We start from the raw sequence: 24,590 nt of genomic DNA on the forward strand, positions 1-24,590 counted from the left end.
AGTCAACAGGAGTTTTTTTCCAGTGGCTTCACAACGGCAGTTTGCATGTGTTTGCCTGTGTTCCTCACACGAGATCTGATCAAAATCATAGAATCATAGAATCATACCCACTTCAGAAAAGCCTTTTGCTTCTCCATCTCTCCCTATATTTCTGTTTTCTTCCAAGAGACCACTCTATGAGCATAATTAACAGGAGAGCATCCTGGAGACTGAAATAAGTAAATGAGAAGCATTTGATACAACACGTACTCTGTGAAACACAAGAAACAGTATAGAATGCCCACAATTGTCAGTGGTTCCCCTTAATACATTATCAGTCTTCCTGTTAGTTGCTGATGCAACTGCGGACAGATCCCTCCCTCCCATGGGCAGCATTACTTCCATTTCACAATGTACCTATTAAAAGACTATTGAAAATCCCTCTCCTTGTTGAATGCACTTATTTCCTGGAACCTGAAGGCTAAGAACGACAATTCCAAACTCCCTCCTCTTTGGCTTCTCATACTTAACAGGCATCTTAGGATAACTCCTGAACATCTTAGTACTTACCTAACATTTAGTGGATCTGAATTTATGATGGGTGTGGCACACACAGGCTGGTTTCCTTGAATCTGGCTTCTGAAACCTTCTCTTGCAGGCAAATAGTACACCCTTTGGATAACAACTCGTACTTGCACTTCCCTCCATCCCACTGCTCCTTGGCTTTCCACCATTTCAAGCAGAGAATCATTAACAGCATTCAGTGCTAAGGGATGCTTTTTAGGATCACAGTTGTTATGGATTTGTGGAGCACAAGACACCTGGTGAAGGAAAATCCATTAACAGAAACATTTAATGGGATGGTGAAACTATGGAGTACTAAAAAGCACAACACGAAAAATCTCTGCAAGTACAAGGTCAGTTTCAAAATACTTACTGCACGTAAACCAACTTACATACTACTGACACATGTCTATTGAGGATTCTTAATAAACAGCTAAAGTGAGTATAGCACATAGCACCCTCCTGTACTGATTACTGCTCTGGAATGAGCTAAGTCAATCCATGAGAAATTAGGGTGACAGCAGGAGGAAAAGAGAACTGATAGTAGTATTTATGATTCTTCCTATTTATGATTATTCCTCTTGAATAGTTTCATTTTTACTTTTCCACTGTTCTGTTTCTCCCTTTTCTAAAAAAAGGGGTAAAATCTATCTTGAATGCTACAGACCCTCACACTTAAGTGAAAATGAACAAGTATTTAGAAACTTCAGTGTAATGTGTCAATTTGTGTCAATTTAAAAATGAGATGATTAACGAGAAGTATAAAAGCTTAATCAAAAAGTACAAACCTTAGTCCACCCTTCAGCTATTTACCAAATGTATTTCAGAAATTCAGTCCTCCAAACTTCCCAAATATATATTATGTACAAAATTAGGTTATATTTTACCTCTGTTTAAATGAGTAGTTGCATTAATTTTCAACCTAAAATGAATCTCTATTTTTCAGATAGCCAAATCCCTTGGAATACGTCTGCTTGTACAACAGCTAGAGATATGAAGAGTCAGCAGTTATTTTGATATAAGCAAAGTTACAATGGGAAAGAAAACGAATTGTAAAGATGCTGGAAAGGAGGCTTATGGTCCCAATTGATGCATTAAATAAAGGACAGGACTGACTAGGAAATAAATTCAATATGAATGGAAAAAGGGAATATTTATTAAAAATAGTACCTTAACTGGTACTATCTTAGAAGTTACCAGGAAATTGATTTTACTTCAAAAAAGGTTTGGCTACTCAGCTGTATGGAAGAAAAATGTATGAGAAAACAAACTACAATTACTATTTAGCACAGTAGTGAGACTTCAACAAAATAACCTCTCAGCAGTTCAGCCTTTGGATGGGCCAGAAGCCTCCGCTAAGAAAATATTATTAAAATAAACACCACATATTATTCAGCCTTAGTTAATTGAAAGTGGAAACTGAACAGGTCAGTAATTTTTGTTTTTGTTACAATTTCCAAACATCTGCTCACCAACTTTGTGCAAAATGCTAAAGTGAGAACCAAATGAATGAGCCTTACCTGGTTATCTGGAGATTCCTGGGGCTGCTTATTGTCAAGGTCATCTAGTTTGAATGTCTGTGCCAAAGGTACAATAATCTTTCTAATAAACATCTTTGTAGGACCCTCTGTCTTGCTTGTTTCTAAGTGTTCACTGGGTAGTACCTTCTGACTGAAATATGTATTCATGATAACAGGAATATCTGTATTCTCGAGAAGTAGTTTCTGCCTTGAAAAAAACAAAACAAAACACAATTTCCATCAAATCCAGTTCAAGTTAAACTACAGATAAACACCAACTTCAGTTACATTGTCTATTTTTCTCCCCTTTGTTCTATAGTTACCACTAAAAAGCACAACGTTGTGTCATCCAGCATTGCAAATTACTCACCTCATGGACACATTCAGCTTGGATCAGCCCTGTGAACACAAGCACAGCCCTGTGCACCCAGGGACAATATTCACCTGGTAGCAGGTTGGGCTGACAGGCCCCATGAACCTCATCTGGTTTCACTCAAACACTACTTGGCATCTCTGAATTGTCATAGCAGTATGAAGAGTACCAAGGACCCCTCCATACAGTTTCTGTGGTATAAGTTTGAAAAGGAAGATAATTCATTCAGTTCAGTAAGAATTCAGAGTGCTGGCATTGCTCAACCCAACGTGGCCTTTCAGAGACAAATCCTTCTGCTCAGTACTTCCCATGAAGAAGAATCCACTCTCACCATGGCCACTGCAGAGCTCTTCCTGATTCTCATCATTTTTTCTCAAAGAAAATCATACATTTTTCCTAAGATACACTGCATGTGATTTTGCCTCCTTATTTACTTCCTGTATGTTTGTTGTTGTCATTAGCTTGCTCTCAAATACACAGTTTTGGCTTCTAGTGCCCATCTAAATTACCAAACAGCTTCACATGTAGCAATTTCTTGCCTCACAAATTAAGGCATTGGTTGCAGAATCTCCGAATACAGCAGTAATTTAATGCCTAAGCAGGTCTCAATGTTGATACTGTTCCATACGCTAGTATCAGAATCATATATGTAGAAATACACATTTAATCCTCACAGGATACAAATCTACTGAAGTCACCTTTACAAAAGCAATCAGTCATCTCGTTTTATAAAGACCATCAAAAGAGAAACAAAATTCTTGCTACCATTTGGGAGCTCTTATATAGGCAACAGTTCATCCTTAAGGGACATTCAGTCCCTTGACTCCAAGGGAATTTATTAACATGGGTCCCAGCTCAGAAAAGCATGACAGTAGCTCACAAGGCTGCCAAATTCATATTGGCTGATAATTGTAAGATTGAAACAGGAATTAGCTCAGTCAGCAAACCAAGACATCTCTGGATCTTATGAGATTTCTATGTCTCAGCTGCCATTACTCCCTACTTCTGAAGAATAAAAACCTATATAAAGTTGGTTACAGATCTCTGATCACTTTTGGCTGCCTTTAAAGGCAGATATGGAATGAAAGTTTTAGCACCCACTTTCTCGAGACATCTGCACTCAGACCCAAAGTAAACAGGAAATCTCACCAAACACGAGCCTGTTACGTCACTAATGCCAAAAGAATGTTTGTTTGATCTAAATAATCACATTCTCTAAAAAAATACTGACGTTAGCAGCAAATCATTCATAGGAACTCTGAGGTTTATGGTGTTACTTTTATCTTCCTGTTACAGATATAAGATGAGGTTATATATATACATATATCTATATATATATACATTTTTACAGGCAGGTGCATTTTTACTGGTACTCAAATTACGTGTAACCACGGTTTTGCTACGTCTATGCATCCAATGCCTCGATTACTTTTAAAACTACTAAGAGATTTCTGTGTTCCATTTTCATCATATCTTCATGTGGATAATACCATTAACTAATGGCCAGTCAGCATTTCCACAAAGAACAAAATAGAAATACACTTTCAGGAGAAGTTCTCCATTTCTTTCTTGTAATATTAGTTCACTAAAACTGGCTCCTTTAATGGATCACACATTACAAACTTGAGTACTTGTCCACTGACTTACTTGATTCTTAAATGAATCACAGCCATCTACTTGCCTATTTGTCGATGAGCAGATTTCTCCCAAGAGGAAAGAGAAAGAATCAGTAATAAACAGAAATTATAATCAATTGAAATTAAAGAAAAAAGTTTGTATTAAGCTCACAATTCCGTACCTAGGTGGATGGGTAAATGGAATTGTTTTCTATGTGTGTACATATATCCTTCCTAAAGAACAGCAGCTACAAGGGCATCATTTTTCATGTGCCTAAGCCAAATGAACACACTTAAATTTTGAAACAAAGCAATAACATATTTCTAAGATAACCTGCTCTATAGAAACTGTGATAGGATGCAGGAAACCATGAACATACAAATAAGACAAAGATGCTTTAAAAACCATTACAACATACACCAATGTAAATACCGTGAAATGAACAGAAGTTTCTCTCGTTTGTGTTTTTTACTGTGGACATAAATTTTGTAAGAAATATTATAAGACAGGAAATAAATGAGACAAGCATACCATGGAAAACATGCTTAAGGTTGTGTGGAATGCCTGATGGAAAACACCTCCACTAAATAAGACAGCTTGGTATCAGAGATACTGATCTCAAGAGTTTCTTGACCATGGAATGACTGAGTCCCTAACCCCTGTGATAGGTATTGCCACCTTCAGCCTCTGGATTTTAGAAAAAAAAATCACTTCCACAAACTGTAACTGTGGTCCTGGGATTCATGAGTTGCCCCTGTGCTTGGGACCCCAGAAATGATCCCCCAACCTTCTGCACCTGTCCCATCTGAAGATTCTGTACAGTCAGACACAGTCCAGCTTCCACTCTGGGGGACTTAAGCATGTGTTGAGAAAAACACCTTGGTTACCTGTCATATTTAAAATGAAGGGGGGGGGGGGGGGGAGGGAACACAAGAATACAGAGATTTGAAGATGGCTTTAAGAGTTTCCTAGTTCACTTTGTAGAACCCTCCTCACAGATAAATGAGCATTTAAAGCCTTCTGTAACCTCAGTTTTATTCTATCTGCTTCCCTGTAGAAGTTTACTTTCATAGAATGAAAAAGCCACATCTCAACATTCAAATTAAGTAGAAACAACTGAAAGAAAATAAACTTCATTACATGCTTAAAAAAAAAAAAAACAAAAAAAAAACCTTTTCTGGCACTCTCTGATTTTCTTCTGGCTCAGCAAAGTATATTTAAAGGTTGGATTAGATGTCCACTTCCTTAATAACTGCCTTTAGAGGAAAGGTTATTTGCAATGACCTGAAGTAGAGACTGTGAACTTTTTATGCTAAAGGACATTTTTTTTCCCGGTATGCAGACAATCAACAATTGCTGTAACTGGTCACATGCTAAAACAACATGAGGCAACGATGGCTTTTTTTTTTCCCCTCTCTTGCAGCAGCTTCTCTCTCTAAGGATGGAGCTTGCTTTTTCTCTTTCCCCTCCTATGATGAAACACAGGAGCAGACATGCTTGCCTACTGCTCTGCTAATCATGGTCTATCATGACACAGAACACTGCAGCAGCTTATGCAAGGAGCTGTATAAAGCTTCATCTCGAGGCTGGGCCCTGATCCTGCTGTCAGGAGGTCAGAAGGCTTGTAGTGTGGTTTGCCGTGCACAGCCCACTGTGCTTGCTTTCCATCCACGCTCTCAGGCAGCAAGAAGTTCTGAATCTATGGCAGCAGTTAACTAACAAACCACAAACTTCCGCTCAGTTGTGCTGACATCAAACAATGATGATGGTTCATGAACTTAAGATGACTTTGGATCACTTTAAATTAGAGAATTTCTTCTTTGCTCCTTCTGGGTATTTTATTGGGCTTCTGTCTCCCCCCCTTTCTCTTAGAAAGTACAAAATGCCTGAAGCTTTTATTTTATTTTTTTTTAAGAGTACAGAATATTAGCTGAAAACTCTTAACATTTAAGCAACCTACAACATGCACTGTAATTACAAAACAGACTAATTTCTAGATTCAGAACACCGACTTAGTGAGTAAGATTTAACCTCAATCAAGAAGAACAGTAGTCACATGTGAAGGCTAAAAGCATGTCAAAACCTCACCCTGGTACACAGAGCGTGAAGGGCCTTCCCCTATAATGCATATCATACAAGGCCCACCCCTGATTTCCTAGAAATCATTCATTTTGTCCAATATGGAAGAAGCTGCTCATGTTGCCTTTCACCACGAGCTGAGTGCCATATGCAGTGAAATACTGTAACTTGTCTAAGAAGTGTGATTCTGAGAAATACCCGAGCACTTCAATAACAATTATTTATTTTAAAGTCCCAAATCCAAACTAACCTCTGTCCAACTGCCACCCAAGGAAAATAACTATCTTCCCAATGGTCAGTTCAAACCAAAATACCATTTGGAACAGACTAACCTTATGCCAGGCTTAGAGCTCTCCCAGATACAGAATTAGCAACTTAGTAAAAAACCACAACGTGACCAACATCCATGAACGTCTATTGACCCAGCAGTGAGTAATATCACCGCTCACATGTGAGCCTCCATCAGACTCATTTACCATCAGCTGAACAATCTGTACAAATAAATAATCATGTTTGCAACTTCACACTTCCATAATCAAACTTTTTTCCCTCCTCCAATCTCAAAGGGGAGAAACAAAAACAAGCCAGTACGTCCTTCTTTGAAATTATCTTATTCAAAGCAGCAGTTATTGGGGGACACGGTTCTTAAGACTGACTACATGCTTTTCTCCATGAAGAGTGTTAAGTAGACCGATGCCCAAAGTCACATAAGCCAAATATACAATTCTCTGCCTTGTCGGGTTTTGAAGGAAATGCAGTTTTAGCATCTCAGAACAGCAGATATGAAGGAAAAGCTAATCAATCTATGCTTAAATTGCCTACTTTTAGAATATGATGCATTTGTGAATAGCTAGACATTTGTTCAATATCTTTATTGGAAATGCATTTTATTAGAGGCTTCACTGCACGAATGCAACACCAAGTTTACACAGCAAATCAATGCATATATTGCATTACAACTCAATCTGCTATCATTTGTCACCCAGCTTAAAGTGAAATACAAGTAGTAAGGAAAAAGAAAATCCACTGCACTGTAAGTTCCTTCTTCAAAATAACACTGTATTTCTGAGCCAAATTATTTGTAAACCTAAGAAATCACTCTGATAAGAAATTACAGCACACCAAGCCAATGTTTTTATTGCTATATCATTTTACTAATTTTAAATTAATTATATATAAACTAAGCACTGGCTTGCCATGGTACTTCCTTTTGAAATGTGACACCTTGCAACGTGAAAAAGTTGGATGGAAATTTTCATATTTAAGAGAGCTCTGTTCTAAAAGGCTTGTGGTTCACGTTGTGCTCCTCCCTCAGCCAGTGCTCTCACCTCTGCAGGGAAATGAGTGGGTGCCTCCTGAGGAGGATGTGCAGGTCTTCTGATGCAGGAAAACACAGCTGAATAGCAAAGCAAATCCCATCCAGCTCTAGGAAATTACCACAATACCAGACTTCAGCAAGACTGGTAAATAGGGATTCTTCTCAAAGCTCTCCAGCTACCTTAACTATAAGGAAAACACCAGAAATTTCTAGAATTCTAGGCAATTTATTGAAACAAAACTGAACTTTTGGCACCTACAACCACAACAAAACTCTACTCACGGGCTGCAAAAAACCAGTCTCCTGAGCTCCAGGGGATAGTATTTTTGAGAGAATTTGCTAAAAAATACACTTAAATTGTGTGTAAGTCGGTCACAAAACTGTTTTTGCAGTCCGAAGTTTTACTGGGTAAAGCACAAAACAAAATGAAGCTGTGCACAATAAAGCATTGAACTTGAAAGCTGATATAAAACAAACAAAAAACCCCAACACTCCCACGCACATGGAGGGTGTCACAAGTAGCTAAGGAGATACAAATATCATGGTTATCTTTTCATAATCAAGAGGTTATGAAAGAATTCTAGCCTGTATGTTTACTCCATATATCAACTTCTATCTGACTAGCCATGAGCTCATTACTCAGAAGACTTCTTCTATCTGCTCCCTGTGCTAAACTGCACGTAGGGTTTGAGGTAAATGAGGATGAAAGCTGAAGTCACCAGAAAGTTCAGGGATACATCGTAGAGATTCTGAAAGCAAAAAATTGCACCACTCAACCAAACAATAAAGAACAACTGAAGCAAGCAAGCTGTGAAATAATGCCGTATTAAAATTTGTGGTGAGTGTTAAAGATAGCAAGAAATGCCATAGTAGTGTCAGATCAGAGACCCATCTACCTCAGCCTCATTTACAGCAGCAAACTGCAGACATTTGAGGGAGACTACAAAATTAGAAGTAAGCCAGTAGTGAAAGTTCTTTACAACACTCTTCTGCATTCTAGAGAGTTCTAAAAACTTTCAGCTTAGGGACTTAATGAAGCAGAAGCAGTGTCAGCACAGTTCAAGAATCCTCAGTACATTTTTCTTCCATGAACTTATGTATCTGCTTTTTGACCACATTTCCAGCATCCACAACATCCTGCTGCATCCACAGAGCTCAACAGACTCTGTATATGCATGTGAGGAACCACTTCCTTTTAGTTGTTTTGAATCTGTCACCTAGTGGTTACACTGCTACTCCCCTCCTTCTTGTTTTGTAGGGGCAACTACCCCTCTTGATACATTTCCTAATAGACACCCTCATCACATCTTCTCCCAGCTGCTGCTTTTTCAGTGTGAAGATCCATAGCTGTTTTACTCATTTCTCATAGGGAAGCTATTCCATGCCTCTGCTTGTCCATCATCTCAGATGTACTTCCACTTCTTTGAGTCAAGGGACTGACACTGCAACCTAAAAATGCACCATGAATTTCTAGTCACAGAATGATCTCTCTGGCTTCATTTCTAAGACTTAGAGTTCTATACATGTTTTCTGATCGCTAGATGAAAACTAAGCTGAAAGATTAAGGAAAGTATTAAGGGAAATGAGCTCAAGTAGAAGAATGCTCACTTAGCATGAGAAGTAGTGGGATCAATACCCACATTCTCCATTGTTTCTCTGGGCAACCTGATCCAGTACATGATTTAGTGGATGGCAAACCTCCCTGTGGAAGGAGGATTAGAACTAGATGATCTCTGAGGTCCCTTCTAACCCAAGCCACTCTAGGATTCTATTAGAACCATAAAAACTCAGTCCTGAATAATAACAATTCAGAGTCCATCATTTCACTTGCAATTTGAATTCAATTACAGTTTCCTCATAAGATGTCAAATCCTTCATCCAGCCCCAGCTCCAGCACACCCTACAGGAGAATGAACATGCTCCCCATGTCTAGGGGATTGCAAGGACCACAGCTTGCAAATGAAGAGGAAGGAAATCTGCATTCTCCTGTAAAGAGCCCATCCAATTCTTTATTCTTCTTCTAGACATCAGTACAGACAGAGTACACGAAAACAAGATTCTGGATTGTTTTGTAATATAAATAGGAGCACAGAGGGTAGCAAGAACTTGTTCAATGCTGCAGGGCACAAAAGCAAAGCAAAAGGCTTCCCTTAAGCTAGTCAAACTCTGCTCACACAGAGTACAAAGGGCAGCAGCCTGAAGGTGTTAATGGCCTATGCCAGGCAAATGGACACAGCTGGAATCCTAGCACAGAGACCTGTTGCCCAGTACTCAAGGGGATCCTTGCAATCTTAGACCAAGTTTACCTTTATGGTGATGCCCTTCAGCTCCACTGAGCTGTCCCTGTGTAGAAGAATCATTTTTTTCCATTGTGTTCACTGTTGCCACTGATGTATGTAAAAAAGGTAAGGGTGGTGTGGATAAGCCCTGCACCACAAAAATTGTTGCAGGCAAAGTGATGCTGGAACTGGAATCCTGTCTACAGTAACCCACCCCACACAACCACAGGTGAAAACATGGCAACACTCGTGGCCAAAGTAGGAACTTTAAAGAAACATCCCTGTGCAGACACTCTGAGTAAAACACTGCAAGGGAAGCAAAGTGGCCGAGACAGTTGCAGCAACACTGATGTTCTGTGTTCTATAAACAAAAACTTTTCAGGGTGGAAAACAGCCCTCATAAGTCTATGCACTTTAAAGATCTCAGTCATGAATTACTTTCAGAGCTTCATTTTGCTTCTGTGTAATAGTATATTTTCTCCATTTAAATCACAATAGATGGAATGTACTGCACTGCTCTCCCACAGCTGAAACAAGGAAAAACCCTCTAAGAAATAGCATGTACATTTCAATATCCTCATTACCCTTGCCTTTATTTCACACACACCCCCCACCCCCCAGCCCCTACTCCTTTTTTTGCAAGATCACTACACTACTTTAAAGACAATTGTACAAAACAACCAACAACATTTAATTCTAACATTGAAATCTTACACTGGTGGTCTCCAGGCCATTGCTTAACTTTTTATTTGTTTCATCTCACTGAATACTTGCAATGACAAAATGACAATTAGCCATCAGATCACAGCCAGAAGAATGTTTGTACTGTATCACAGTATTTTCACACGACAGAAACTCTTTTTTGGAATGATATAAGAGGGCTGATGATCTGATAGAGCAGACTCACCAAGGCAAAAATGCATATAAAAATTGCTTCTTTTGTGACTGCATTAGACTTTAGAAGCTAAACAGCTTCAGTATGTTCTAAGTTTATTTTCTTGTTTCAAAGAAAGGAAACAGTCTCTTCTTACTTCAGACAGAAGGAGACAAATTACAGGGGTATAATGTAAAGACAAAAGCCCTTAGTATTTTAAACAAAAAAACATACACAAGTATGCTTCTCTGTTTCTTTGCAATACTCCAACATCCATCAACATCTACTAACCACATCAGCCAAGCTTACCTACCACAATTATCTGTGCTGCTCAGCCATATGAACTCATCAACCTGAAACTAATTCTAAGCCAAGCTGAAAGGGGGGAGAAAATACCAGACAAATAATTTCAGAAACAAAAAACGAAGAACAACTTTTTCATAAGAATGAGATCTGTATTTTCTCACAGGGTCGAACAAAACAGAATGACAACTCAATTCACTTATTGAAGAACTACCATCAGCACAATACCAAGTCCACAAAGCCGATACGAATCCACCCACCAAAACTGCCAGCCATTAGCACAGCAAATCTAAAACTGGGCAATGATCTGGTAGCAATGCACTAGCTCCTGTGTAAAGGACTGGACATCAGATAACCCACCAAAGGGCTCTGCAGGAGCAATGTGCTCCCAAGGTTGTGATGGGGTCTGGCTATCTCTTATTGTAGCCCCATGCCCTCCTCTCATAAAAAGAATAGATGCAAAGCTTTGGAAGGTGGGGAAAAACACTCATGAAAACATACAAATTTTAGAGCAAACCAGTGGAATAGGCAGATATGAAGATACACTGTCATGGAAATGTTAGCCTTGAGAAAGAAAAAGAAATAAAGAAAAAAACCCAAAAAAGCTGAAGTTTAAAGCTACAATAAAATTCAAAGCACAACAGTGAACTCGGCCAGTAGAGAGATGTTTATACAATACAGCAAGAAACAACTTCACCCCTACACATATATTTCCCATGAAAACAACTGTAAACTAATCCAGGGCTTAAATATACCCCTTGTTATTTAACACATAATGGCAACCCTATGTTCTCAGGCCTGGAGTCTACAGACAAAGTTTTAGAAGAAGGGATTTTACAGCTAGGTTTGAAAACCTGAGAAATATGAAGCTAAAGAAGGATTGCTGACCAACTTATTTTAAATGGATCATTACACTTCTTGATTCTTTTCTATCCTCCTCTCTATAATTGCATCTTCACTAAGATAACAGCAAACACAATACCACTATAGAACGCGCCAGGCTTTATGTTATGTAACACAGAATCATACTATAAATTACTTTTGAATGTGGAGTCTCACGTTACTACCAGAAAATCATCAGAAAAAAGACTCTTTGCTAAAATGATCCAGGCTGCAACTAAGTTAAACGTGTTTCCTCCTTACTATCTAACAAGAACTGAAGTGCTAATGGTAAGAAACTACCTCCTAACTCCAACAGAAATGTGCTTGTGCCAGTTGAGATGAAGCCAAAACATTTGGAGTGCCCCCTTCTTGCTGAGCCAAGCTAAGAACAGTCTCTCTTGACATCCTTCCCAGGGAGCATCCTGTTCTCCTACCACTCTGCTCACCCCTCCATGCCCTGGTATTCCTGCTGTTGGCACTGTGCAATTAAAGCTAGACCCAAAGAAAAATGAGTCTTGCTCAGCTACATTGCTAACCCAGACCTGAAAGAAAATATATGTACATAAATTCCCCCTCAGACCTGATGAGGCTGCATCTTGAGTACTGTGTTCAGTTTTGGGGCCCTCACTGCAAGATAGACATTGAGGCCCTGGAATGTGTTCAGAGGAGGGCAACAAAGCTGGTGAGGGGTCTAAAGCCAACTGTATTCTGAGCTGAACCAAAAGAAACATGGCCAGCAGGGTGAGGGAGGTAATCCTTCCCCTCTGCTCTGTGTTGGTGAGGCCTCACCTGGAGTACTGTGTCCAGATGTGGAGTTTTTAGTATAGGAGAATCATGGACCTGTTGGAGCACATCTAGAGGAGAATCAGAAAAACGATGAAAAGGATGGAACACCTCCCTACAAGGACAGGCTGAGAGAGCTGGGGCTGCTCAGCCTGCAGAAGTGAAGGCTGTGAGGTGATCTGATAGTGGTCTTTCAGTATGTAAAGGCAGGCTATAAAAAGGAAGAGGACAGATTCTTCAGCAGGGTCTGTGGTGACAGGACAAAGGGAAATAGTTTCAAACTAAATGAGGGGCAATTTATATTGGGTATAAGGAAGAAGTCTTTTACAAGCACTGACACAAGTTGCCCAGAGAGGTGGTGGAACTCCAATCCTGGAGATTTTCAAGGTAAGGCTGGACAGGGCTCTGAGCAACCTGGTGTAGCTATAGGTGTCCCTATTAATTGCAGAGGAGTTGGACTACATGGCCTCTAAAGGTCCCTCACAACTCTAAGGATTCTATGATTCTAAAGCAAAGTTATCTGTGTTCTGTACTTTCCTATTTAGCAGTTATTAAAAATAAAATAAAATAAAATAAAATAAAATAAAATAAAATAAAATAAAATAAAATAAAATAAAATAAAATAAAATAAAATAAAATAAAATAAAATAAAATAAAATAAAATAAAATAAGGAAATGCATACCTGAACTCAGTGTGCAATTACCCAAGACTGTTTGAAGAAGGGTTTAGGGCTGTATGTAAATGTATACAGCTGAAAAAAACATACAATATATGATTAAAGAACAGCAAAAAGAATTCCCTAGCATAAGAGGGATCACCCAAGGGATTCAGCAAGAGGAAAGAGGCTACTCTGTGCCCATTGCATGCGTGCATATTTGCCTGCAGAAGTGCACACATGTGCATTCTCCTCCCTTCCCTTCTCTTCCCCTTCATGACTGGGGTGAGTGAGCAATTGCTGCGTCCCCTCCAGGGAACAGCTCTGGAAAGATCTGATCCAACTGACTGTGTACAACATTCTTTTAAAAAAATATTATCTGTTTGCTTGCTCAAAGCGTCACAAAGATAATATTCACGTCTGTGACCCTGACTGTCTCTGGTCAAGAGGCAGAGATTGTGCAGACCGCATTGCTTTCCAGCACCCCCGGGACACCCGCCAGAGTACAGCTGTGCTGCACAGAAGGGAAGGCCAAAGCCCCCAGCATGGGGCAGCGCTACTAGCACTGCCGTGCCTCGCTGCTGGGAAGATATGGGCACACTGGGGAGACCTGTCTTCCACAGCCTAGCATCTGGGGTGCTGAGTACACAGCAATAACACCAGTGTCCTAAATGCTGGGAGAAAGCATGTGATTATTTTCTTCCATGAAAAAGAACATCACCTCCCGATCATTTATCTTGCCATTTCTATACCACTGTTGCCCTCTGAATACCTACACCACTACCCCCTTTAAGTATCTGTCAAAATATTTGTATCTGTTTCTGATATTGTGGCCACATGTGCACGTGGGCTGAAAACCACTTAAGGAGTCTTATTTAAACCTAGTTTCACAGTTCTGATATTATTTGGGCACCAACTTCTACAGAGCCAAGCAGTGTTAGAAGATCCCCTTTCAAGGCCTGATCTGACTATGGACACAATCATTTCAAAGTGAATTTAACCTGGTATTCTTCCCATAAAATGTTGCCTTAGTGCCTTTAAAAAAAAAAAAAAAAAAAAAAAAAGCAACCCACACATTTTGCCAAGTGCAGAAATAAAATACAACCTCTGGCCTTGGAAGTCCTTGAACTAAAGTTTGCTGAAGGCTGGCAGCTTAATCCGGGAAGAATCAGCCTGTGTTTGCCCAGTTCTTTTATTCTCCCTCCGACATGCACTCCTGGAGATAGGACACCAAGATAGGCAGAGCTACTAGCTGATCTGATAGGGCTGCTCTGTTCAGCAGACCCACCACGCGTGTCTCCATGCCAATAAAGGCATAGCCTAACAGAAAAGGCAGCCACGACAAGCAGTTAAGTGCTATGTACATGTTTCAAATATGTCTCAAGCTCATCTTGCCACGACAGCGTTGATCACAGTGCCCCGTGCTGCTGCACACCTCAACCACAAGCTGTAATGAATGAATGTATGCGGGACAGTGTGCAATAGAGCATGAATTCATTGTTTTATAAGATTGTCACGGAGCAATTGAAAGGCTTGAGATCCAAGCAGGCTTCACTTTATTCTGAAGTTATTCTGGAATTCTTTTGTTTGCTTAAGTGCTGTAAAGGTTGGGGGAAAAAAAAAAAAAAAAAAAAAAAAAAGTCTTGAAAAAATGCAAGAGCCTAATAAAAACAAGAATTTCTGCTCAGTAGAGAGCACATACCAAAATGTGTACACCCACAACAGCTATCTGTAAATGTAAATCCTCCTTACCGAAAGCCTCCCGCTCCTTTCACCTCAGAACACAAGTGGCCTTAACAGGGTGTTCTGCTTGTGATCATCGAGCATGCTACCTCTCCCACAAGGGTAATAACATCTTTTCACTACTTCAGCAGACAGTGGTGTAGAGTCAGACATGCAGAGAATGCTGAAGGTGAGAGGGTTAAAGAAAGAAAGAATAAGTATCCATGTGAACACAGACTCTCACGGAATGCTACCTTCTTTTTTTCGCCTCGATCCTTCCCCCTCCCCATCCCTGAAAGATACTTGTCAGCTGTTTTGCTGCGTCTCAGTATTCCAACAATGAGCAGACCTCATCCCATGGTGCTGGATCTCAAAGGCAGACTATGAATAAGCGTCAGCTGAGCAGGCGCAGCCACAAAACCAGAGTCACTGGCTGGGAACTCAGTGCCACCCAAGATCCCACCCAGCGCTGAGATCTTCAAACATGAAGATGTCCCTTCTGAGACAGGGAGGGATAAAATGGCACTTCCAGCAACAAGAGAGCACGCGGTTGTCCAAGGAAGACATGAAGGTTTTCTGAACAGAGATGTGTTGCAAGTGCTGAGTTTCCCTACCAAACGATGCCATCCAGCTCTATCCTGAAGCACTGCAAAATAAACCTATACAAGGGGAATGCAGGTTGGGCAGGAATGCAGGACAAAGGCTACAGAAATGCTCATCCTCATGAGCACATCCCCTGATGCTCAATGTAAAGAACATCCCAGAGGCCAGTGAATTCTTCAGTAATTTTGGAAATAATAGTTACCATTCAGATCAGTAAAATTAACAGTTAATAAATTCCTTTGCTCTGCTGCTGAACATCACCGATTCACACTGGAAATCGATTCAGATCATTTTACTTTTGATACTCCTTACCACCAGAACTAGGTTGCTACAGGCACACAGTTCTATCTGCTGGCCTACATATAATTGTATTGGTTTCATGCCGTGCTTTCTATGCTTTTCACAAAAACTGAAGGCAGAAATTGCACATGGAAAAGGCAGTACCCGCAGATGCCCTACTCCCAAACAGCAAACAAAGCAGGAGACTGCTAATGTCTGTCTGAAAGCACTTGCCCGAAGTGATAAACCTGACAGAAAATAAAGGAAGTAATTTTGCTTACTCTCTGCCTTCAGGTGGCTAATTAGAACACCTACAAAAAAGGAGGATATGAGCCTCTCCTGAGAACTTCGTGTTTAGGCCAAGCATCCTTGAGGAAGGATCCTGGCAACAAATGAGTGCAGGCTCAATTTCTTGTTTTGATTTTGAATTTAATTTGCAGCAAAACCAAACTTGAGAAAGAAGGCAAATTCTGACAAATTGCAACTGCAGTGAGCTCTGCTTTGAGCAGGATGAAACATGAATGTCATTCTCCAAGAGAACAAATTGTAATAATTGCACTCAAACAAATAATAAAAAAATGCTTATGTTACAGGTTTAATTTATTCTTCAGCCAACTCTTCAGGCTGGGTGCTACTGGGATTCCTAAACCTCACCTTCAGGCTGTGAAGTGATCTGCAGCAGAAGGTGATGGGGCTTGTTATTACTGAACTACAATTATCCCTTTCTCTGCTTATAGCTATGCCACCTTATATCTGGCACATCTATGAACAAAAATATGATCATAGAAACAAACCAATAACCTTTCCCAACACCCAAGAAATTAGAGCTGGGAAAGAAAATGTCTGCTTAAAAAACAGTAATTTCTCTGTATATCTATGATACAACACAGCATGTGTATTAGGCATATGGTAGGAACATTTTGCTGTTCACTTCAACCGCTTCAATAGCCTACATTACATAGACTGGTAGAGTGGCACAGTCTACAGGGAAATGCAGATCATTATATTAGACTTACGATATCAGTAAATAGCCAAAGTTGTTCCAGCCTAAAACATTTACCAGATGCTTAAGACTGGGATTTATCTAGTTAGCTTTATGAACTGGTCACTTAGACTCTACAGCTAAAGAGTAGAAACAAGCAACTTCAAAGTAAGGTTTGACTGATGTCCTTAAGAGGAGATGAGTTGCGCTGCAGAAATGCCCATTTCTTTCTCTGTTTCCTCCAGAAGAATTCATGGCCCAATTTTGCAGCTATTGGCAGGGTAGTCAGGCAGGCACAGGATAGAAGCAATCTGTAAACCAGCAGTGCCTCTGCTAATGCAGGAAATACGAATTCTGCAGTTTCTCACAGCATCAGCTGCTCTCAGCACTGCACACGCCATCGTCTCATCACGTGATACTTGCCAAGGTTGTTAAGAATCATAATGAAACTGGACTACAAACTGCTTTCCCTGCCTCCTGCAATCCAATGTTTCTATTGCCTGTGAAGCGGACCTTTCCCTCGGTGCTGTGAAGAGAGGTTTTCCCATCCGGATGGACAGAAACAGCTAAGAACAGATATCTCCACTCCATGTTCTGCATTCTTTCGCTTTCCAACCATGAACATCAACAGTTCACTGCTCCTACAGACAGAAGATCATTTTCTGTAAACATCCTTATAACCCACTCAGTGCAAAGCCATTAGCAAAAACTGCCTCAAAACATTAACTGACATTCAACTCACAGATTTTGCACATTCACACACCCATCACCACCTGCTGATGTGGGGTGGTTATCTCCAGCACGAGAGCAGGGATGTGTCTGCAGCTCAGGCAGCAGCAAGCCATGATACTCAAGGTAGGAAGACTTGTTGCTGCAGCAATCACTCTCCCTTCCTGCTTTTAATGTCTCTGCTGCTCCAGGATATGCTTGATCCTACTGAGACAACACAATACAGTAAAACAACAGAAGTTCATATTCTTTCCTCTTTTCTCTTCCCTCCCTCAGATAAGTTTTCTACAGGCTTGGCAATATGGGTCACCTTAGCGGTAGATCAGAAAAGCACCCAAGCCTTGCAAGTCAGTACAATGCTGCATGCTTTTGCAGTGGCTAAGCTTTACTCTAAACTATCAATCTATAAATCGATTCTTCACATGAAGTCATATCCCCAAAAATTATGCAGGAAAGGGTTAAAATCTGTACAGGATGAGCAATCCATCTACCAGCCTTTTTTCACCACCACTTCACACGAGAGTAGTAACACCAGACATGCAACTTGCAGGATGCTATCCGAATTCTTCATGCAGACACCATCTCCTGTCGTGCTTTTCGCTCTGATTTACCATCTTGCTTATTTTCCTCTTGATGTAATTATTTCTTTAAGTACAGAACAGAGTGAATGGGGATAAACCAAAGAAATAAACAGGAGCCAAAATCCCTCACAGTCTACAACACAAGCACGTCACTGGTAACCACAAAGGATATTAAAATCAACAGATAAAGGTCAGATAAAGCACAAGATAAGGTACTGCGTACATTAATATCTCAAAGATGCTATTACAAGGTTAATCAGTTATACTGTCAAGATGTAAATTTGAGTTATTTGTTGCCTAAGGAAAAAAAACCAAAATTGTTTATTTGTACTTTATATACAAAATGTAAATGAACCATGGAATTACAGCTTTTCATAACAAAGTGAATATAACACAATACAAATCGAAGTCTTAGATGTACAGCTACCCCTAGGGTTTTTATACTAGTAAGGCTACATTTTACATAAGCATAGGTGCTTTGCCTTGCTTTAGTCCCAGGTTCTACCACTGCTCTGCCTTTTTTAAAACCACGGGAAGTCAAACAGAAAGGCTGTATCAAAGTTTAGCTGCTCCAACACAAAAAAGAAACCCACATACACAGATAAGCCCTGCAGTGGCTGAAGAACAAACAGAAGAGTACTTGGGTTTGTTGGTTTTATGTTTTTCCCTCGTTTAGTCACCTAACATGTAGTCTTTACTTGCCTGCTTTCAGGGATGCTACTGAATACCACTAATTGGAGATTTCTCACTTTATTTTTTCTTCTGACAAAAATGAGAAGTTTAGGATTTGCATCATGGCTGTTCCAGCAACTTCCTTTCATTTCTTATCCCACTATATTTCTATAACCAGAACTTTAAGCCTTCCACAAAACCCAGGTTTCACACAGGGGTTTATGGTAAAGACAGGTCAGCTTCTTGCTGACATCATGAAGGTTTCTAGTTCCTGAAAAACGAAGGAGAAATCATTCCTCTTCACATACCATCACAATAAAAACAAGAATTTGGAAATACTTATTCAGACAATGTAATGTTATTTTTGAATCTGCAACTTTTATAGAAATAAATGTAAAGAAAGATACACATGCAACAAAAGAAGCACAGTTCTTTTGCCATAGCCTACTTGTAGTCTCAGAAGCATTGGATATTGAACCCTTTCAGTTCAGAGATAAGCCACAAAGATGGTTTCAAGTCAAAGTCTTAAGCTAGACATATCCAAAGGAAAATTACCATCAGTACAGCATAAGTCATATTCTAGTAGTTAAAGGCACAGTGCAGAGCCTAAAGAGCATTTGAATTTCACATTTATCAAATCATTACCTCTGTTCTGCATTATCTACATAGCAGAAGTGCTAACTGCCCGGACACTGTCAACTCCTTCCTCCCCACAAAAATGAAACACATAAATCAAAAAGACCTACATTCAACCAAAGTCTACCTTTAATAAAAGTCTACTGAAACTCAAGTACAAATTGCCAAATGCTAATCATAACACTTCACACTGCACTAGTGATGCATCTATTAACCTTTTGTGACCCCGTCAGTATCCATGTGCCATGGCATATGCAGACATAGAAACAGAAATAGCAGTCCCTTCCTTCCCAGCCTTTTAGAGAGACACCTCAGTCAGTATGCAGCTCTGTTGTTTGTTTATAGATGTACGTGGGCGTATTGGTTTCTATCAGACAAAGAAAGCACAAAAGGAAACTGAGGTAAAGCTGTACTGAAAAAGATTTTTGTATTGAGGACTGAAAATACTTATTAGTTTCATGCTTTCATAAAACATGAGGCAGTAATGTTCAGGCACTTCCAGACTGCCATGATCTTGTATGGCAGCCATTCACTTCACACCAATGTTTTAACAAGGTAATGGCTACTTAACTCCAAGAGCAAGAGGCTGTTTATCTCTTAAAACAGCATCCTCCTCCTCAAGACCACAGAATATTGCACAAAAACTAAACAGCTCACATAACAGTTTTTATAAATCTGTGTCTTGTAATTTCTGTCTTAAGGCATTTCTCCTCTCATCTCATGAAATCAGAAACACAGGACGGTAACTTTGCTAAAGCCACATAGTAAAGGCTTCACAGTACAAGATGTTCATTATGTCAGCAAGAGGTGCTTCCATACTCGTGCTGTGGTCTGCTCCACCTCTCATTTACCAGCACAGCTGTGAGTTGTGCTGTAAAACCAGACCAAGAAATCACCCGACATAAAAAAACAAAATGAAGGCCTCCTGCCTTCAAACAGTACAAATCTAACAACTGGACCAGAGCCCCTCTCTTGTCTAGGCCACAGCAGAGATCTGCTGTTACATCAGCAGAAGTGGGAACAGGAACAAGCAGGAACATGGAGGAACTAGGAATAGCTGAGGTAAGGGTACACCAGAGGCTTTAACCCTGGCTCTTGCAGCTGCTGGTACCATCCTCTATCCTACGCTCCTGATTCCCTCAAGAAAAAAGCATGCCAATTACATTAAAAGCCCAGCATGTATGGGAGAGGAACACCTCAACACTTCGGCTAACTGCAACTTCATGCTTCACATTTGAGGTAGATTGCAAGGAACTGCCCAGGAGTGTGACAGCTGTTTCCAAAGAGCTAGTTCTGGTTAAAACTGTGGCATCAAATAGTCTGAATCCCAAGTCAGAAAAAGTAAAAGAAATAAGGTTGGAGAAACAGAAACTTCAATCTAAATAATTCTCTCTGAGTTCTACCTCACCTCATTACAGTATGGGTCATTTACAGAGCATCCAGAGCTGATTTCTGTTTTCTCAAACAAGAATTGACATTTTCTCTCCTCTAATTTAAAGCTTGTTATAAGGAGGATCTTTATTTCTCTTAGGACTGCTCTCTGAACCTTGCAGAGACTGCTTTCAAGCACCTTGTGGCAGATAGCAAAGCCATGCACATCTATTTTGTCCTGAAACACAAGTGATCAGTACAGGCCCCATGGCCTCTTAACAGATCATACTCAGGGTCTTTTTTTTTAAAAAAAAAGGACAACAGAAACCTTTGACACAGAATTGACGTCAGTTGTGATAGCAGTGTTTTGACACCAGTCTAGCAGAGACATGTAGGCACTGCTTTGCTGTTTGCTCTAATAATCGCAGCCTCTTGCAGGTAGCTGGCTGAGAATTAGCCCATTACAGATTTGTAAGGTGTAATAAAAGTAAACTGTCTCGATCATAATATGGAGCACCGAGAGCAAAGGTGGGGACGGAAAGAAGAGAAATAACACACTTAAAACCACAAGAGAATAAAGTAGGTGAAGCGTGTTGATGCCAGTGAGCTACAAATGTGCAAGGGCACGGTGCTGCCCAAAGAAATGCTTGTTGAGAGAAGAAAAAGCTTACAAGGAATGTACAAGCTGAGGTGCTTGTTTTCAAATAGTGAAGTGTCCTACAGTTGACACTGACAGTGCTTGTACAATAATGATTCTGCTTGTCGCTGAGATCACACCGTGTATATACGATGGTGCATTCAGATAGAACCCCTAAACTGCATCCATGCACACAGGCCATTAGCTGAGCGTTATACAGAATTCCATTTATTCCTTTGGATTTTTTTAAAGGAGGTTTCTCTTTTTTCTTTTCTTTTTTTTTTTTTTTTTTCTTTTTTCTTTTAACCAAATGAAGAAAACCAACAAATGCAAGGAGGTCAACAGAGCTTACAAGGCAGGAAGTTGCTCATTTACTTCTTTTTTTTTTTTTTTTTTTTTTTTTTTTTTTTTTTTTTTTTTTATGCTAAACTTCTACAGCATTTACCCCAAATTACCACCAGTCCTTCTGTGCTAACAGTTAAGCTAGAAGCATAGCTACTGGGGCTTTTAAACATGAATTCTCTGGAATAAAACACAGTCCTTTTTATATGCTTTATTACTGCTTAAGTAAACAAGCTGAGCTTACCAAGTGATGATAAATCCTCTGTTTTCTAAGTGGAAACAACTACTCTCATAGCAACTCTCTTCCTTACAAGAAGTCAAAAATTGTTAGTAATCAGTGTGGACTGGCAAGATATGTTATCTGGATCACAGGCAGATCAAAGTAGCCAGAGTTCTTCATATCAACTCAAACCTGAGCTTTGTGAGGGATTTTCATCTTTGAGGCAGCAAATTGCCTTCATCTGACCCTCAAAAAAAGCATCAGGGCTTATCTACTGAGAAAACCCCCATTTTATTTAACACAAGGAATTAAAAAGTAATTACATTATATTTACACATTTATAAACCACGGGTTGCTTTTTGTTAAGAATATCAGATCCTTTAATCCTTTCTTAATCTAATCAAACAAGTAGGCAGTAAATAAAGCACAAAGGGTTGTGGCAGCCTATTCAAGAAGCTGCAAGGAAAACCACCTCGGCTGCTCCTCAGCCTAAAGATGGAGAGCAGGCAACGAGAGCAGCTTCAGTGGAAGGAGAGGATAGAAAGGAGCAAGACAAGCACTGTTGGCTTATACAAAGTTGAAACGGTGTAATTTACATTGCCGTCATTAAGTCAATATACAGTGATCGCATATTTTCCCTAGAATTACACCGCATACAGATACGGTCAGATATCCTCCTAAGTTTACACTTAAAGGTTTAAATAGATCTATTTATGATCACAGTTGCTTCAAGCTTCAGCATCAAGCAGTGAGAGGTATTAAAAAATACATACACATTTGGGCTTATAAATAAAACTAAACTTAATCTTGTATTTGTTTTAAAGGTCTGAGAGCATGCAGTTATCACTGGCATTGATCTAGGACATTTGGTATCCCTTTTGAGCCAAACGTTCAATAAATGCAAAAAAAATAAAAATAAATAAATCAGAATTATTTGTCAGGGATTAAAAAATAAATAAATCAGTTCCTCACTAGTTTGAGGGAAAAGAAGACTGAGCTGTAAAACCTTTAGTAGTTTCATACTGCAAATGATTCAATTTTGGACACTGGCAGTTCATTACACAAACTTTTTCAACAGCGTCTTATCAGAAGGACTTAAAATATAAAGATGCTTTAAGCCTCAGAGAAAACATGCAAGGATGGATTTTCCTCTAGCCATCTTCAAGGGACATGAATTAACCATGGCACTGAATACACCACCAGCAAAATATCACACCACTATTGCAGAGTCAACATTTTATTGGTAGTAGGAAAGCTGGGCATGCAGCACCGTGTTGCAAGACAAATTTCTGTCTGGGAAAAGGCAGAGCCTGGTTTTCCAGAAGTGTCAATCAGGAGCAATGGGAATGGGCAGAACCTCACCCCTCCCTATGCAAGCACCCTTGACTCTGCTCGTGTTGGCACACAGCGGCCCCATATCATAGCTTGCTCAACTTGCTGAGGATTTCTGAGGTCTCTCCCCCCTTTCTTGGAACTGGGTCAACTACAAAGGTTTAAATCTATTTCTTAAGGTTAATTGCCCTTTAGTCTCCAACTTACTTCAAAACCAAGATGTGAAAGGAGCCTCTTTAGAAGTAACAGTGAAAAATCCAGCATGAGAGAGGAAACACTGTGAGGCATTTGCTTGGTTAGCAGCAGACAGCAGGAATTTCAGCTGTACAAGAGATAAGTATTCGCTTATAAAAAATGTCAATGACAAATGAACGTAAACATGGCATCAGCGTTATAATCCTTGATCATGATGAATTCCCAGGAATGTAGTGACATTCTGCTTCAACAAGAAAACAGACCTAAGTTACTGTGAATTTTCAATCTTTCCATGCATTTCAAGTCCAAAAGTTACCCACGTAAAGAGAACCACTAAAGCCATGTGAAACAACCAAAGATTAGACCAGAGTCCAGTAGTTATGTGTAGCCTTCAAGACATAAAACTTAATTTTTGTTAGAGCAACTAGAGATATTTCCTTCACAGAAGCAATCATTTTGGAAATGTACGTCCAATGAAAGTATACTCAAATACTGAAATAAGTATTAGGGCAGAAATGTTAGGAACTATCTCACTTCCCCAAACTGATATATGAGTTTTCCTAGTACCTGTCATGTTATTGTTGGGCTGTTGTAGTTTTTTCTTGTTTGTTTCTCGAGCTCTTATCCCAAATAAAACTAACCTCTTCTTCTTCATTAGCCCCTCAAATCCACAACAGACCTCCTAAGGTCTGAGACCAAATGCTGCACTTATACTGAGCTCAATGTATGTGTATCAGGACCCGTGTTCATGTTTGCCTTTTAGGCCCTCATCTGTCAACATGAAGCTGCTGCTGTTACCCCAATACTATTTTTCACTCTACAGACATATTTGTATGAGCATAAATACGCTCAATCAAATGCAATTATTCCTAAGCACAGTAGATTACAAGCTATGCTCTTTATCAGCATACAGCTGCTATTCTACCTAACGACATATTTTATATCAAAGCCTTTGTTTTTGGTATAGTTGAAGCTAAGCCATGTTAAGAGGTTGCTGCTCCACCTGCATGGCAGCAAGATATAATAGATTACAATCAACCTTCAGCTAAAATGACAAGTAAA

General features: G+C 39.7%; 1 protein-coding gene across 4 annotated transcripts in view; it reads right to left on the minus strand.

Moving 5' to 3' along the window:
- The window catches only part of SPIDR (scaffold protein involved in DNA repair), a 180,221-nt gene that overhangs the window by 61,552 nt on the left and 94,079 nt on the right, over positions 1-24,590 (minus strand). For 3 of the 4 annotated variants that reach the window (XM_015855506.3, XM_015855508.3, XM_085537406.1), the window contains exons 9-10: positions 2,064-2,271; positions 550-800 (exon numbers count right to left, since the gene is read on the minus strand). The exons of the other annotated variant lie outside the window; for it this stretch is intronic. In XM_015855506.3, the coding sequence (XP_015710992.2) occupies positions 550-800; positions 2,064-2,271 (459 nt within the window). The remainder of the gene's footprint in view (positions 1-549; positions 801-2,063; positions 2,272-24,590) is intronic. 4 annotated transcript variants of the gene reach the window in all.

This window comes from Coturnix japonica, chromosome 2 (assembly GCF_054131305.1).
Source record: "Coturnix japonica strain WE chromosome 2, WE-NBRP24, whole genome shotgun sequence".
In the NCBI taxonomy this organism is placed as follows: Eukaryota; Metazoa; Chordata; class Aves; order Galliformes; family Phasianidae; genus Coturnix; species Coturnix japonica.